This window comes from Ambystoma mexicanum, chromosome 10 (assembly GCF_040938575.1).
Source record: "Ambystoma mexicanum isolate Mex_15411 chromosome 10, UKY_AmexF1_1, whole genome shotgun sequence".
Taxonomy (NCBI): Eukaryota; Metazoa; Chordata; class Amphibia; order Caudata; family Ambystomatidae; genus Ambystoma; species Ambystoma mexicanum.
Window position 1 is genome coordinate 1,383,111,054 of NC_090932.1, and position 16,925 is coordinate 1,383,127,978.

The window sequence follows — 16,925 nt, forward strand, 5'->3', positions numbered from 1 at the left end:
ACCATGGATATTAATAATCTTTCCAACACATGGCAATATTTTATGAATGGAGATAATTGTAAATTATATATTATATGGATTTATTTTATGTAAGATCTGTGGATTTTTTAAAAGTGTTTTTAAATATTGTTACACCCAATTTATACATCAATCACAGATCACATTAGTATGCATTAACAGGGGTGTTCATAAGATACTATAGGAAAATTTGAATCATTTTATGTTATTAGATTTGTGTTTGTCATGGTTTTGTAATATTTTGTATATACAGAGGGTTTGGGTATAAGTATATTAATAAAATAAAATCATAATTACTATAAACGGACACCTGCCAAGTGTATTGTGAAAGGAAGTACGAGACCTGCACCCTTCCAAACTGTGGATTGTGAACCCAAGACCAAAAGCAACGTTGCGAATGTACCCATTGGTCCAATGAAGAAACGAGAAGAGACCTGTATGCTAGCCCTTATGAAATACATGTCCAAGTGGACTGAAACCGAATTCACGTAAGGCATTTCCAATAGAAAAATACAGTTTTTCACTGAGGTATTACAAAGTGAAGAAACCTCCCTTGACGTTATCATGGACAATGGTACAGTTTAGCTCAAACAAGATTACATTCCTAGATTGAAGGAGCATTCATGACATTGGAGTGCCTCCATCAACCACAGAGAAAAACACCAGGTAATCACATCACAAGATATATCACAAGAACCTTGTGTCGTGCCTAGGGCGCTGCACCATTCAACATTCGGCATGATCATCTGCCTATTCCTTGCTGCCATAAACAACATTCCTGCTCTTTTGCTGCTCTCCATCGAGCTACCTCCTGGTTGTGAAGGTTTGTCAGTTGGGTGCACGTTTTTTCTTCTCCCTTGTCCAATCTACTGGCTGCCTGCTCCTCCGGGGGCCCTAGACGTTGCACTGGCTTGCCGGCACGAGACTCTTTTTGGCACAGTCTGGGATGGCTGTCTGCCACCCTTACCTATTGCCATCCTACCGCGATTACCTCACCTGTTCCAGGCATCTGCTCATATCATCAAGTGGCCCCTGGTTGTGGAGCAAACCAGCTTTAAGAACTGCAGTCCCTCTGGGAGGCTGCCTGCCGTTATACTGTCCCCTTGAGGAACCCTGGGCTGTCTACTATCTAGCGTGTGTCCTGAACTTTTCCATTCTCTGTGGCCCATCCATCAACTACCATCTATCTGCTACGGATACTTGTTACATCAACATCCAGTCTTGCGGAGTTCCAACCTTGAATGTTTTTCCTTGCTTTTCTTTACCATCTTCAACTTTTTAAAATGTTGTTTACTGGTCTGTGCTTCAATACCCCAGTACCGTCAACCTTCTGCAGCATCATGAAGGCAGCATGCCCAACTTGCCTCTTAGTTGGCATCTCTCTCTATTACATTCCAGTGCTGCTTCCATCATTGCATCTAAATTCCGTCAATCACAAGATGTCTACATTTCTCCCTTTGTCTAGTTCTATTCCTACTCATTGGTCTCCTCACAGACTTCCTTGCTTTCCTGCTTTTCGTAATAGTTCTAATCTTCTCTATCCACCCTTGGATCCTGGCGATTCTTGCATTGATGTTGCACTCTGAAATGTTCCGTCGATCAACAAGAAAAAGAATTCTATCCTTAATATGTTTCTCCGACTTAACCACCACTTTCTATGTAATACTGAGACTTGGCTCTCATCTTTTAACTCTGCTATCCCTGCTTCGTTATTCATTTCTGATACTGTGTTTAACCATACTCCTCGTTCTCTGGGTCGTGGAGTGGGTACTGGGATTCTTTACCGGCCTTCGTCCACAATGAATCCTAATTCCCTCTTGTTAACTGCCTTTACTTCTTTTGAATACTGTACATCTGCATTGTTAGTCCTGTGACCTTTCTTCTGACCCATCGTCCCCCTGGGCCCTCTTTCCACCTTCTGTGACGACATTGATGCTTTGCTAAGTGTTGCCTTGCTCTAATTTTTTCTTGTTACTGGGCGACTTTAATCTGCATCCTTCTTCTAGTCATGCCTCTTCTCCATTTCGGGCTATTATTGACTCCTACTGTCTCTCTCTTTCTATTCTGCCTTCTTTTGCTCCTTTTTTCTATTTATCTTCCTGTTTCTGATCCTTATTTATGCCCCCTTGGTCTTATCGTTTCTTTTCTCCATCGTGATCTTCGTACCTTCAATAGCCCTCTCTTTGTATCCTCCTGTGTCTCTACTCTTCCATCTTACTCTACATTTGCAGCACCCTCTATGGATGATGTAACATGTTTTCTTCGCTTCTCTTTCTACTTCTTTTGACACTCTCCCCTTTCTAAATGTTCTTCTCGAAAACCCTCCCAGCCTTGGCTTACTCTGTATCTTCAGCTCCATTTCGTAGAGCTCTGCGTCTCCTGCAGCGTGGTTGGATAAATCTTGAGCTGTGTCTGACGGTGTGTGTTTTTCTTCCTGTCATACTTTATATAAGGCACTTTTCTTCCAAACGTCTTTATATTCTTATCTCTTGCACTCTCAATCATCCCACCCTCGCCGTCTCCTTCAATCCCCCTTTGCCTGGTCACTCCCTTCTCTCCACACTTGCTGCATCTGACTTTGCTAATTTCGCCGCTTCTAAAGTGAATTCTCTCCGTTCTGACATTTCCCTTGTTTCGCAGCTTCCATCCTTTTCTATTTCTCCTTCCCCACCGTTGCGGCCCTTTCCTCTTTTTCATCCATCTCTAATTATGACATTTTACTCGTCTCTCTGGCCCATCCTACTGCATCTCCTAAAGATCCTGCTCAAATTTCTAAAATCTATCCTTCTCTCAATTCTTAGATTACCAGCTTTCTTAACATATCTCTTACCACTTCTATTTTTCCACTTTTATTCAAACATGCTATTATTCTTCCTGTTCTGAAAAAACCTTCCTTGGATCCTGCCATTACTTTGATTTTCCATCCAATTTCTTTTCTTCCTTAGCTTTCTAAATTACTGGAACGTCTCGTATACTCTCAGGTTTCTTCCTTTGTTACTCTTAATTCTATTGTACCTTGCTTTTAATCTGGTTCTCAACCTCTTCACTCGACGGAAACTGCTCTTTTATCTGTCTGTGACGCTCTCCTTTCTGCCCGCTATGCAAAACACTCTTGTATTCTTTATACTCTTGGACTTATCCGCTGCTTTTGATACAGTGGATCATACACTACTTCTCTCACTCTCCTCTTTTGGATTTTCTGGTTCTGTAATGACATGGTTTCAATTTTCTCTCTCTAATCGCACTTACTCAGTATCTTGGGCTGGTGTTAATTCCGACCCCCTTTCTCTTCTACACAGTGCTCCACAAGGGTCTGTTCCTGGTCCATTTATTTTCTCTCTGTATACTTCTCCCATAGCCAAGATTATCTCTTCTTTCAGGTTGTCTCATCACTTTTATGCCAACGATACACAACTATTCCTATCCTTTTATTCTTTGACGCCTGATATACACATTCAAACCTCTCTGACTGTCTTTCTGCAATCAAAACCTGGATGTTGGAACATTTTCTTGTCCTTAATCAGTCGAAGACTGAAGTTCTCCCTTTCCCCAACTAATACTATCCCTCTTCCGGTCTCTCCTCCATTTGTTCCCTTTTTCTCCTTTGCATCTGCCTTTTTCACCCGAATACCCGCAACCGTGGTCTACATCTTGATACTAATCTTTCCTTTGCTCATCATATCTCGATCTTGTCGCTGTCATATTTTTAACTTCCGGAAAGGTAGACCTTTTCTTACCTTTAGTGCAACAAAGCTTCTAATCTCTTTAATTTGCTCTCGATTATTCTACTGTTCTGTTTTTCTCTTTGGTCTTCTTGTGTCCCATCCAGCTCCTCTTAAATCTATTTTCAATTCCTCTATCCATCTTCTGTATTCCCTACCTATTCAAGACTATTTCTCCTTCCTTGGCTTCTCTTCGATGGCTACCTTTTCACGCTATACTGAAATTAAACCTTCTCTGTGTAGTATTTGAATCTCTTTATGGTCTTGGTCCTATTTACCTTGCCTCTCTGGTTTCCTTTTATGTCCCTTGACGTACTCTTCGTTCCCAAACCCACTCTTTTAATTGTCCCTCGCCCCCTCGCCCCCCATGTGCTTCCTCTCGTTTCCGTTCTTTTTCTCTTCTGGCTCCTCTTCACTGGAATGCTATCCCTCTTTTCCTATGGTCTATTCATTCTTATTCTACCTTCCTTGCTGCTCTAAAAACCTTCTTACATCAGCCTTAATTGTATTGCGAGTTCTATTGTAAATTATATTATTTTATTGTACTGTAAATTGGTTTTGTACAGCGCCTTGGCGTAAGGTGCTATATAAATGACAAATAAATACAAAAATTATAAAGAGGTGTATGAACGCAATGAGGCACAAAAGATCATCCCAAACAGGGTGATGGGTGTTAAGGGTATGAGGAACCTCCCACGCACCAGAGCCCTTTATCCCCCCATGGTTGATGGAGTAACATATTACTGAGAGTCCCCCAGGAGGAGTTCTGGAAATTGTCACACGAAGAAAATACACCATCACTCACAGGAGGATGGTTGGGTTATGATCAAGTAACCACAGAAAACCATAGTCACGTGGTGTACATACATACACACACCTTTGTTCCAGTGGCATCCACACATGTGTTCCTTCATGAAGTCTTACAATGTAAAAATAATAATTGTCATTGTGGTGTTAGGAAAGATTCTTCTTTTTGCTGCTTTTCAGCATAGACATCAATGTGACACCATACCTCTTGCTAGTGTTCTGAAACTTTGCTGACTTGAAATTTGAAGGGAAATCCCACACGCGTCGAGGTCCCTCCAATTGTATTTTTTCTGCCGTGAGGGAGCCTTATGACTATCGTGAGTGAGTTCAGAAAGAGAGAAGAAGTAGTAAGATATCTATGTTGCTTCCATCCGAGCGGGGAGGAAGGGTGGGCGCATGTGAATCTGAGCAGATACAATCATCAGAAATGCTATTAAGGTAACTAATGCATGTCTTCTGATGCTTGTGAATCTGCTTAGAATCACATGCTGTGCATAAACTAGCGATCAGTACCCGGAGTTGGTGGTGGGGTGCGAGAAGGAACAGTAGTGAAAAGATGTCTTAGTACTGCTTGTCCCACCCGAGAATCAGACCTAGAGTGAGTGTCTAAGCAATAGTGTTTTTTAAAAGGTGTGTACAGAACTCCAGGTTGCCGCTTTGCAAATGGATTAGAGAGGGACATTTGCAATGAATGCTATGGAAGCCCCAGTGCCCAGAGTACAGTGTGCTCTAGGCATGAAGGGCAGATCTCTCTCTTGGCAAGAGTGTAACAGATTGTGATGCAATTGACAATCCACCTTGAGATGGTCAATTTAGAGACAGGGACCCCTCCCTACCAGCCGCCACAAAAAAACTTGTTTGTTTTCCTTAGTGGTTTACTTCTTTCCAGTACATGACTGCCCTGCGCGCACATCCAGTGTGTAAAGGCTTCTTTCCGCCACGTTGGTGGGGTTCTGGAAGAACGTCGGTAGTTCTATAGACTGGTTCAAATGGAACTTTTAAATGAATTTGGGCGCAAACCGTGGGTGCGCAGAACTACTTTATCTTTTGTGAATTGTGACAAAAGGGTCAAGAATTGAAAGGACATGTAGTTCACTGACTCTCCTCATAGAAGTGACTGCCACTAGGAAGGCAGTTTTGTAAGCGAGTGCCTTGAGGCTTGCCTTGTGCATAGGTTCAAAAGGAGACCCCATAAGTCTGGTTAATATCACATTTTGGTTCCATCCGGGAGCCGGGTTAGAAATAGGGAGATGAATTCTTTTAACCCCTTCCATTAAAGCTTCTATTACTGGGATCTTCCGCCACTACACCTTTTGCTGGGACGTGGTATAGGCTGAAAGTGCCTCTTACCGGACCTTCAGGGAATTTAAAACTAGACCCGAGTCTAGTAGGTGAGTCAGGTATAGTACAATATGAGTAGGAGAGCAGTCAATGGTATTGATGCTCTTAGAATTGCACCAGATGACGAAGCGTTTCCATTCATTGGAGAAGCAATGTCTGGTGTAGGCTTTCTTGCTTCGCGAAGTATATCCATGCATCTCTGAGGAAGTTGGAGATGTCCGAATGAGTCCGACCGCTAAATTGAGAGACTGCGGCCATAGATGAAGTGTTTTCCCCTTGTCCTGAGATAGCATGTTGAATGGGCAAGGCAGTTTCATTGCAGGAGAGAGAGAGAGACATCTCAATCAGATGGGAGAACCAGGGTTGGCGGGCCCACATCGGGGCCACCAACATCATGGTGACTGGTTCCAGTTTGTGCACAATCTTGTTGAGTAGGGGAGTCAGGGGAAAGCGTAAACAAATTTCCCCGACCATGTTATCCAGAGACCGTTTCCCTTGGATCGGTTCTGAGGGTACCTGGAGGCGTAATCTGGGCATTGCGAGTTCTCCAGAGTTGCAAACAAGTCGATCTCTGGGAAGCCCCATTCTGCGAAAACATTGGAGACGATGTCTTCATGTAGTTGCCATTCATACACTAAGGGTAGTGGGAAGTCTCTGCTGAGCACGTCTGCCAGAAGATTACGTTCCCCTCAACCATCTTGTGTTTGAGAGCCCACTTCCAAATGTTCTGGGACAGTTTGGATAGCCCTGGAGAGGGAGTGCCCCCTTGTTTGTTCAGGTAGTACATGTCCGTGTTACTGTCCGCGAGGACCAGTACTGTCTTTCTTACAACTCTGTATGAAAAGCCTTGAGGGCTTTCAACACCGCTAACAGCTCCAACAGGTTTATGTGGTTGGACGCTATTGCTGGGGACCAAACGCTGTGTGCCATCTGCTAAAGGTGGTGAGCGCCCCAACCCGTGAGAGATGCGTCCGTCGGGAGAGTGGTTTCTACTGCAGGGGTGGTGAAGGTTTTCCCCTTCAAGAGGTTTTCCCCTCGACCCCCACTGCAGAGAGAGAACGAGGGCTGCCGAGACAACCACTAGATCGTCCCATTGTCCGCTGGCCTGACACCACTGGCTTTTGAGCTACTCTTGCATGGGGCGCATGCGCAAACGTGCGTAAGGGACTAAATAAATGCAGGATGCCATCATCCCTAACAGTTGCAGGCCTTGTGTACCGTCACCTCTCGACTGGCTACATACTGAGGAATCTGAAACAGCATGTTTTGGACCCTCTCGTTGGAGGGGAAGAAAAGGCTGTCTTGTGTCTGAATTAAGGCCCCCAAAAACTGTTTGACTTAACTGGGGTCTAGGCTGGACCTTTTCTCGTTTATGGAGAATCGCAGACTGAAGAGTAGGTCTATAGTCCACTAGGGGATTCCTATACAACATGCCTATCAAACACCCATCAGCCAGTCGTCGAGGTAAAGATATACTGGAATAGATTGCCTGCGCAGGTGAGCTGCTGCAACTGTCAGCACCTTTGTAAACACTCTTGGTGCTGAGGCGATGCTGAAGGGAAGAAACTTGAATTGATAGCGTTTGTCTTCTATCATGAACCTTAAGTATTTCCTGTGTGCCAGCAACATTGAAATATGAACCTATGCATCTTTCATGTCCAATGTTGCCATGTAATCCCCTTGCGTTAGCAGAGGGATTACTTCTTGCAGCGTTACCATTTTAAACTTTTGTGGTTTGACAAATTAGTTTGCTGGGCGCAAGTCTAGCACAGGGCGCATGGTGAGATCCTTTTTGGGTACAAGGAAGTACACTGAATAAATATCCTTGTTTATCTGTAGAACAGGGACGACTTTGATTGTGCCCTTTTCCTGCAGGATCTCAACCTCTTGCAGCAGGATTCTGAGGTTTTCCGGTGTTAGACGTCTGGACTTCAGTGGTCTGAATCGAGGTGGCCATTGGAACTCGATGCAGTAACCCTGGGTGACAGTTTTGAGCACCCACTGGTCTGTGGTCATCTCCTCCCATGTGTGTAGGAATGACGTTATACGTACCCCGACCGGGGAGGAATGTGAGGGGACCCGGATCTGAGAGTCATTTCTGACTGGAGGCCAGGGAGCCTCTGGGGGTGGCATTGCGATCCCTTCCTTTGACACAGCATTGTCCTCTAGGGGGATACTAATTTGAGGTAGCAGACCCTTGTCCTGAGGACCATGTGTTGCCTGTACCATATTGGTTATGTGGGAAATGATAATAGGACTGTCCGTGAAAGGAGCAGCAAGAACTCCCCCCCGGCCCCCTTCTCTCTGCTGAAAGGGCCTTCAAGTGATTTGAAAGTCTTGTGTTCTTTCTTGGCAGTTTCAAGCGCCTCATCTGCAGCCTTGCCAAACATGTTAGAATCCTCCACCGGTTTGTTGATGAGAGATGCTTGTGTCTCCGGTTTGGACCCCGAGTTCTTTAACCAGGTGTGTCGTTTCAAAAGGGTACCCCCGGGCCAGGGTTCTCCCTGCTGTCTCCGCAGCATCTAAGTGTTTAAGCATGTTATGGTTTACTTGCTTACCCTTTGCTACAATTTTAAGCAAGCAAGAACGCACTGGTTCAGGGCACTCCTGTAGCAGGTTCCACTGAACATCAGAGTAGCTGGCCAACAGCGTAGTATTGTTGGCAACACGGGTGGAATATGCTGCCGCAGTAGTGATACCCTTCCCTAGGGCATACAGTTGTTTACATTCCTTGTCTGGGGGTGCCTCACCTGTGGACAAGAGCACCCCTGCCCTCTTCCTTTTTGTAGTGATCACGAGAGAATCCGGAGTGGCATGTTCCCGAATATAGAGGGTCAGTAGGGGAGGGGTGAAAATATTTCTCCACCCGAGGGTTCACAGCCCTCGTTTGTGAAGGTGTTGGTAAGGAAGGGGTCATGCACCTTTTAATGGAGTTAAGTAAAGGGATAGCCTGGCTAGCAGGAGGCTTCTCCTTTAAAATATCCTCCACAAAGTATCCACGCGTGGCTATTTGGAAATGTTTGGCTGCTTTTTTCAGAATGCTGTTAAACGCCATTTTATCATCTATAGGAGATGCCTGACGCAGAAGTGGGGAGGAGGGAGGATCCATGCATATGGTGTCGGGATCCGGAGTATGATTAGGTGACAGCCATGGTGGGTTGTCCACCGGGGGCTCACCCCCCTCCCCCCAATCTGGGGCCTGATCAATGGGATCCTCAAAGGGATCATCCTCCTGTAAGTAGGGGTCATGAGGAACCTCCTCCTGATCTGTCAGGTCAAAGACCTCTCCATGAAGTGGGTCAGTGGTTCTCCGGTTTTTGGCTACCGAGGGGTAAAGGTCTTCTTCACTAGGCCTCTTAGGCATGAACCTCTCCGAGAAGTCTACACATTTTGCAAGCCTATTCATACAGTCTTCAAATTTGTCCCTGGTCCACAAAGAGGAGTTAGAGGGGTCCAGAGGATGAAAGGGCTCTTCCTGGAAATCTACCTGCCTAAAACGCCGAGATTTTTCTGAGAGAGTTCTGGATAAGGGCTGGGGACTCTCAGAATAGTCATCCTGTGTTTCCCGGAGTGTGGACGTTGTCTTTTGACTTGTGCTTGGATTTACAGGCCGCCGAAACGATCTTTGCGACATTCTTGCGGATGTTCGGCATCTCCGGGAGGGGTTTAGGCTGTTCAAACGGCTTTGCCGTAGATTTTGACGGAGCCGGAACCTTATGCGTCAGCGCGTTCATAGGAGGAGTCTTGATAGACTTGTAACTTTTAGTGCTGGCGCCCTGGTCTGTAGAGTGCCCGGATGCATGCCACTTACGCGGTTGCAGGGAGGGGAGGGCAGCCAACCGCGCAGATCAGCGGGGGCCGTCGAGGAGCTCAGCATACCTATTAGCGCCTTGCACTGTTTTGACGGACCAGTCGAGGTGGTACTGGGGGTTGTGCGTTTGCTTTTATGATTCGCGGGTGCGTCCCTGTCGCCGGGGTGTACATTCCCCATAGCAGAACTATCGTCCTGCCTGGTGGGGCCGGTGACGGATGGTTTGGAGCGCGATCACGCTGATGAGAGATCGATGGCATCCATATCGGAGCCACGGCCATCGTTTGTCTCCTCATCACTCTCGGCGACTGCGGCGATGGGGGCGCTACCCTCGGCCTGCATAATGCATTTAGGACGCAAGAGTTGACAAGATCGACAGGACACCTCGTGGTGATCACGAGGGAGACACTTATTCCACCTCTGGTGCCTGTCCTTCCAGGGGTACTTGCCCTTACAGCAACATTTAAAATGGTGGCCTGTCCATAGCTCAGGTGTATTAAAGTGATGGCAAAACCAAAGGGGCAAAGAGAGGGGAGAAGGAAAACTATTCTTGAGGAAGAAAGAGACCCCTATACCTCTCTCTCCCGACTGTATAGGCCGGCCTGATGGCACTGCCACGCGGTCGACAGGAGCACCCGCCGTAGAAGTCTGCTCTTTCGCTGTCTTTGGCTGTGGTTGAGAAGTAATCGTCGAAGAGCTCCGCATAAGGCGACCAGCAAGCTAGGCAGAAAAAGAAAAAAAAACCTGAGGGACCTCGACACGCGAGGGATTTTGGGTACACTACACGTCACATTTGGGATAGTGTTACAGACACGTCCATGTCAATGTTGCCTTTCGATCCTCGAAAGACAAGATGCAATACTCCATGGTTACCACTAGATGTCAGACTATATGCACAGCATGCGATTCTAAGCAGATTCACAAGCATCAGAAACAAGGTTACTTTTAGGCCTTTCAGAGTGTAAGCCGAAGTGGAGTCACAGTTTGCAAGTTTACCATGTACCCGAGTGTGTAATGCACAAGCGCAGATGCACATAAAATCTTTGAGAATTGCAGAACAATAGACAAGTGAAAAAAAACATATACAACCCAAACAAACGACTTGAGGAAAGCTGTACATGTATAATCCCCAGTGTAAAACCACACCATAACCAAATTGTGAATTTGGGGAATTGGTGAACACTGAACTCGCCTGAAAAGGGTGTCCACTTCTGCCTCCCGCTCCCTTTCCAGGTGCAGTTGCTGCTCAATCACCCTCTTCATCCAGGCTGCGTCTGCTGCTGCCTGCTCCCGTCGGGCGGAACGAAGACGCTGGTTCTCATCTTCTTTCTCAATGAGAGCAGAGAGAATCTTCATGTCTGTTTCCTAAAGGAAATAATCATGCTATTACAGTTCATTTTAAACAGATCACATTCTTCTTTCAGTGTCTCAGGAAGGACACAAGAAGTACAAGTTACTCACCTTAGGGACAAATTTAGTACTAGTTTATACTGCCCTTTCCCCGTAATTCATGGGATGCTGTCCTGGCACAGTGACCGGACTGAGAAATTATGATAAGCAGCATTAAATTCAAAAGCTGTGCCAGAGAGCCTGCGCTACCACATGCCCACAGAAGTCTCTAGCGCATACTCTCAGCTGTAACTGCTAGACCTCCTATTAGCAAAAATATGGTTGGCCACTTGTTAGCAGGGACAGAGGAAGGTAGGTATGGAGGAAAGAGGACTTCAGACTAATTTACTGACACCTACACATTGTTAACTTTTGCTCCTTAATCCTAGGAGAACCCCAATAAAACAGAAGGATGGTAATTAACCATGGAAGATTCAGAGAGTAAAAAACATGTATATCTTCTTAGCCACAAACCTTACATGGAAAACCTTGACGAAACTGGCCATGTTCCTTGGAGGTTGTGTACATGAAGTAGTCTTTACAGAAAGCATTAGTAATAGCACATATTGCAGCCTCACACAAGGGCAGTTGCAGCTGAAAAGCAACTTGTGCTACTTAAGGCCTCACAAATTGTGCATTATCTTTAAGAGGGTGAACTCCTCAGAGTAGAGCATGTCAGTATGAAATGGTGAAGGCAACAGCCTGCCTCTTTGTGAAATATTTGCTTGCCATCTTAAAAACATTCCTTTTAAATCCTTTTTGATGGCATTTTTCTCATAAAAGAACATTACCGAGTAGGGTCTTTCAGATTCAAGCTCGAATCTGCCCATCAGTAACAAAACTTTCCAACAGAAAAAGTTCACTTCTACCATTCTCTCCTCAGATATAAAAACACTGAAGAAAAAGCAAGGGAGGCCAGGATCCAAAAAATAAAAGGGGCATCATCAATTGAAGAGGCTAGAACGAATATCCAGAGGAGGAAAAATATAGAAAAATGGAGGACAGAAAACTCCAAATCTTCTCAAAGGTAACCTCACAATTAGGCTTTCTGAACTAGCGCTTTTCAATTGCAACATGTTCCCTTTATCACTAACTAGCCTTCCACTATTGGCCATACATTACTCTTCCATACTCTTTCTGCCCACTAGTAAGGCTCAAATGACTCGCCAGCTCCACCCCAGGTGCACAGCATCAGGCTCCTAAATCAATACGACCATTTCTCTTGTAATATTAATGTTAGAACCAATGATGTAGCCTGTCCTGGAAAGAGGTCTCTCCAGTATTCAGTCACTCTGTTGCAGCCATCGAATATGTGTTAGGCTCCCAGACCACCCTTTTTCATCTGGAAGACAGAGTCACAAGCTGCCAAAAATCAAGTCCTCACAGACCAGCTGTTAAAACCATCAATTTTGTGTTTATTTTATGTAATGCACTATGGTTACATTACAAACCATTTGCACATACAAATAAATAAATACAATCACTAAACTTTAGTACATATACAACATATCATTACTCAATAATTCAGATTAAATAAACATTATGCAACCATCCAAAATAAGCAAAATTAGTACTATCATAAAATCCTTTAAACCCCAATAGTACACTCATAAATAAACCTCAAATTATCTTTATAAATTAATTACATAAGAAATATGCAGCAGCAGCCATAATTAACGAACTCCCTGAGTAAATTCCACTCCAAAATGGATCTGAGTTGATCGATCTAATATCACTTACAAACCTTTGGTACCCTTTAACGTACCTTTCAGACAATGTGACAACCCGTTAGTACATGTCTAGAGCTCTCTACCACTGTGTTACAAAGTCTACACTTACGAACCTCATATGCCATTTTTTTCCATGTACCTATTGTCTCAAATATTACACCTCCGTCTCATGATAAATCTTAAAGCAACACATTGGGCCTCATTACGAGTCCGGCGGTAACCGCGCCTGAATTTCCGGCAGATTACCGCCAGACTCGTATTACCATTCCGCCTCTGTGATTGCCGGAATCACCAGGGCATTACAACCCTGGTGACCCGGTAATTCCGGAGGTGGAATTCTGTTAATCCCCATTCCCATGGAGTCCCATAGGGAAGTGGAAACACCGGCACCATGCTGTAATGGTGCCGGTGTTTCCATGTCTGCCTGCAGGCGGGTGGCGTTAAACCCGCCAAGTCAGACCTGGCAGGAGTGACACCTCCCGCCTGCAGGACTCTTAATCAGCCGATCCGGAAAGAACAGTGGTGGTGGATTTACCACCACCGGTCTTTCCGGACCAGCTGACTCTTAATGAGGCCCATTGAGTTTTTACAATACAAGTACACGGACGAGTAAAAGGAAACCCTGCCTACGATAGATTTGATACTTAGACTTTCGGGATAATTTCTCCAGCATTAACAATCTATACCACATTTTCACTTTCAATTTCATTGATCTAACAGTAGGACCTTAATTAGTTAAGATTTAAAACCGATCCAATCAAAGAATTCATACACTTCAATACAATTCTGCATTACACCCGAAGATTGTACTGTACCCTTTAACATTCTTCAAAGGTGATGTGTGCCCCTCAAAGGTTGTCAAAGCATGTGCTAGGCAGGTGATCCTGATGGTCACAAAATGGATACTCCTCATTTATGGATTGTTTGGTATGAACTAGCATTAAGCAGACAGATATTCCCATTAATAGAAAAACCTTCCCTGCACCCAACGCGCCATTTGTGCTTAAGATGCTGGATCGAGCTGCCTATCTGCATGTACAAAGCTTCTTGGCTAGTCACCAGATGCTGGGGCAGAGGAAGTCAGGTTTTTGCAAGGTCCGTAGCACAGAATCGTCCCCATTGGACCTTAAGGCAAATATTTTGGACATCCTGAAGACAGGAGGCACAGCTCTTCTGATGCTGGTCGATCTTTGAGCGGCAACCTTTCCTCTTCCACATCCCCAGGGAATCACCATGGCACATTTGCCCTTTCATTCTTTCCCCTTCTCAGACACAACAATACTCTGGTTTTATGCAAACAGCTTTGCTGATTTATACATAGCAATTCATGAATGAGCACACTAAATCTGACCCCCCAATTGTGTGGAAAGGTGGGGTAGCTTGTGAGACTGTCTTGTTTATATTGTCTACATTTCCCTCAACTCACAAGCTCCCGCCCACCCCCACCCGTAACAAAAAGTGGGCCTTCTTTGCTCAAGTAGTGATTACACGAGGACTTAAACAGTACACAAATAAAATATTAATAAAAATCTCTGGGAACTATAAAAATTCTTTATAGAAATGTAAGAACCCCTCTGCACCCATCTTGAATGGAAGACTAAAAAGACCACAATGCAATTCAGCTGAAGAAAAGAAAAAAAAAGCCTATTTGCAAAAGTGCTTTCAAGACCTAATACTCGCAGCAAAACAGTTAAACAGTTGGAGTAAAGTTAACTTGTTTTTCTTTTTTTTCCAAGTTATTTTTATTGCAGTTTTCTATTGAAAAACAATTCAAACAGTGAAACAATGGGACTGAACCGCAGTCCTCAACTCTTTCTCTTTCTCTCCCTTCCCGCTCCCCCCACTCCCACCGGAATGCGGCTAATGTCTCTGATCCAATTGCGAGATCTCTAGAGTTTTAGGTTATGTAAACAGGTCCAGGATGCAGAGTTTATGGGGGCACCACTGTAACATGTAATCACTCTGCAAATGATCGAGTGCTCAACCCCAATCTGCGATGAATTTATGGGTCTCACCCTGGATGTTGTGCGTAAGTCTTTCCATGGTAATATGGGACCAGATTCTTCTGAGCCATTCCTGAATGGTCGGTGGAGATTGCGGTTTCCATTGTTGTGCTATTTCTAGCCAGGACGCTGTTAGGAATCCCATAAAATTCTTTTTTTGGGAGTTCATCAAAGTTTTATCTCTGGGGTTCCACAGTCCACACAACCAAACCTCTTCTTGTAGTTTTCCACCCCATTAAACATGGCTTGCATATGGCTTTTTACGTCTGTCCAGAATTGTAGTATTTTTGGGCAGTCCCACCAGATGTGTCTCCAGTTCCCTGCCAAATTTTATCCTTTCCAGCATTTGTTCTGGGTGGTAGGATACATCTTGTGTAGTCTTTTGGGGGTGTAGTGCCATTGGATCATGACTTTTATCCACACTTCCTTTACCTGAATTGTTCTGGCCCATTTTGGGATGATGCGCCACACATAGTCCCATTGCTCTTTCGGTACCGCTTTCTCCAGCGTTATTTCCCACCACTTCATGTATTGCCATTTGACATTTTCTGTTGGTGTATTGAGAAATCTGTATGTGGTAGATACACATTTTTTGGTTCCGGTATGTGTCAGTATATATTTTTCAAATGGCGACAGATTTCTGTTCACTGCTTGTTTTACACGCGGGGAGGATAGCCAATGATTAAGTTGGTCGTATTTTTCCGATAGACCCAGGAGGTCTCTGCGTTCTGTGAAGGATCTGATTTGTTGTCCGTTAAACATATCTCCGACTTTTGTGCAGTCTGCTTCTTCCCATTTCTGATATGCGCCCTTCTCCATGCCAGGTTGGAATTCCGGGTTGTCCTGTATAGGCATAAAGGGGGCTGCATCAAACGTCAGAATTTCTTTTCTGGTTTCTATGTTCCATATGTCTAGTGGAGTTCTCATCACCTCACTGATGCAGACATTCTGATGTCTATGCTTGATCCATAGGAGTTTGCGAAGTCGATTCCTTGCCACCGCCCTGTCTTGTGCCTCCCATATCTTTTGGGAATTGTCCGGGATACATTCTTTGAGGACCCACAGTTGGGCCGTTTCATAGTACCTTTGGAAGTGTGGAAGCGCCATTCCTCCCCCTTCGCGCTGTAAGTGTCTGGTTCGATAGTCTGATTTTATTTCTGCCAGATGTACGCCGTTGTTGCCTTTGTAAGGGTTTTGAAGAAAGCAGGGGGAATTCGGATGGGGCAGCGCCTGGACGGTGTATAGCAGTCTGGGCAGGACCGTCACTTTTATCACTGTCATCCATGCCCCACCATGAGATCGAGAGCGGGTTCCACTTTGCCAGATCCCTTTTTGTCCTTTCTAGTAGATCTGGGAGGTTTTATGTGTAGAGGTTGGTGATTTTGTTCGTTAGAGTTATTCCCAGGTATTTAATCCCTTTATTTGCTATTTTTAGTTGTAGTTCCGCTGCTAGGTTTTGGATTTCTTTGTTCTTGCCTGCTAGGATTAGAATTTCGGATTTTTGTCTATTGATTTTTAAGCCTGAGATGGTGCCATAGATCTCTATTTCTCTCATTAGCGCCAGAAGGGATTCCTTCGGGTTCGACAGTGCCAGCAGCATGTCGTCTGCATTTGCCATCTATTTGTGTGTTGTTCCCTCCAACCCACCCCCCCCCTTGTCTATCCCTTGTATTTCCGGGGTTTCTCTGATCCCCTGCAGAAGGGGTTACAGGAAGATCGCATATAGCAATGGGGAGAGTGGACACCCCTGTTTGGTGCCTCTTCGTATGTCAATCCTGTCTGTGAGTTCCCCATTTACCGCTACCCGGGCTGATGGAGTCTTGTAGTTTGCCCGTATCATCTTTATATATTCTTCTCCCATTCCCATTTTCTCTAGTATGCGGAATAGCAGAGACCATTCTAGTCGATCAAATGCTTTTTCTGCGTCAAGCGCTAGCAGAATGGCCGCAGATCTAGTGTGTCCAATCTTTTCTATCAGGTGTGTGATCTGTCTGACATTATCGTGGGTCATTCTGTTGGGGATGAATCCCGCTTGTTCTTGGTGGATCAGCTTGGGGAGGACTTCCGAGAGTCTTTTGGCCAAGATTTTGGTATACAGCTTCGC

At 44.9% G+C, this 16,925-nt stretch overlaps 1 protein-coding gene across 2 annotated transcripts in view; it reads right to left on the reverse strand.

The window, feature by feature from the left end:
- Positions 1-16,925, reverse strand: part of TCHP (trichoplein keratin filament binding) — a 264,855-nt gene that overhangs the window by 124,508 nt on the left and 123,422 nt on the right. For both annotated transcript variants that reach the window (XM_069619404.1, XM_069619405.1), the window contains exon 9: positions 10,892-11,064. In XM_069619404.1, the coding sequence (XP_069475505.1) occupies positions 10,892-11,064 (173 nt within the window). The remainder of the gene's footprint in view (positions 1-10,891; positions 11,065-16,925) is intronic.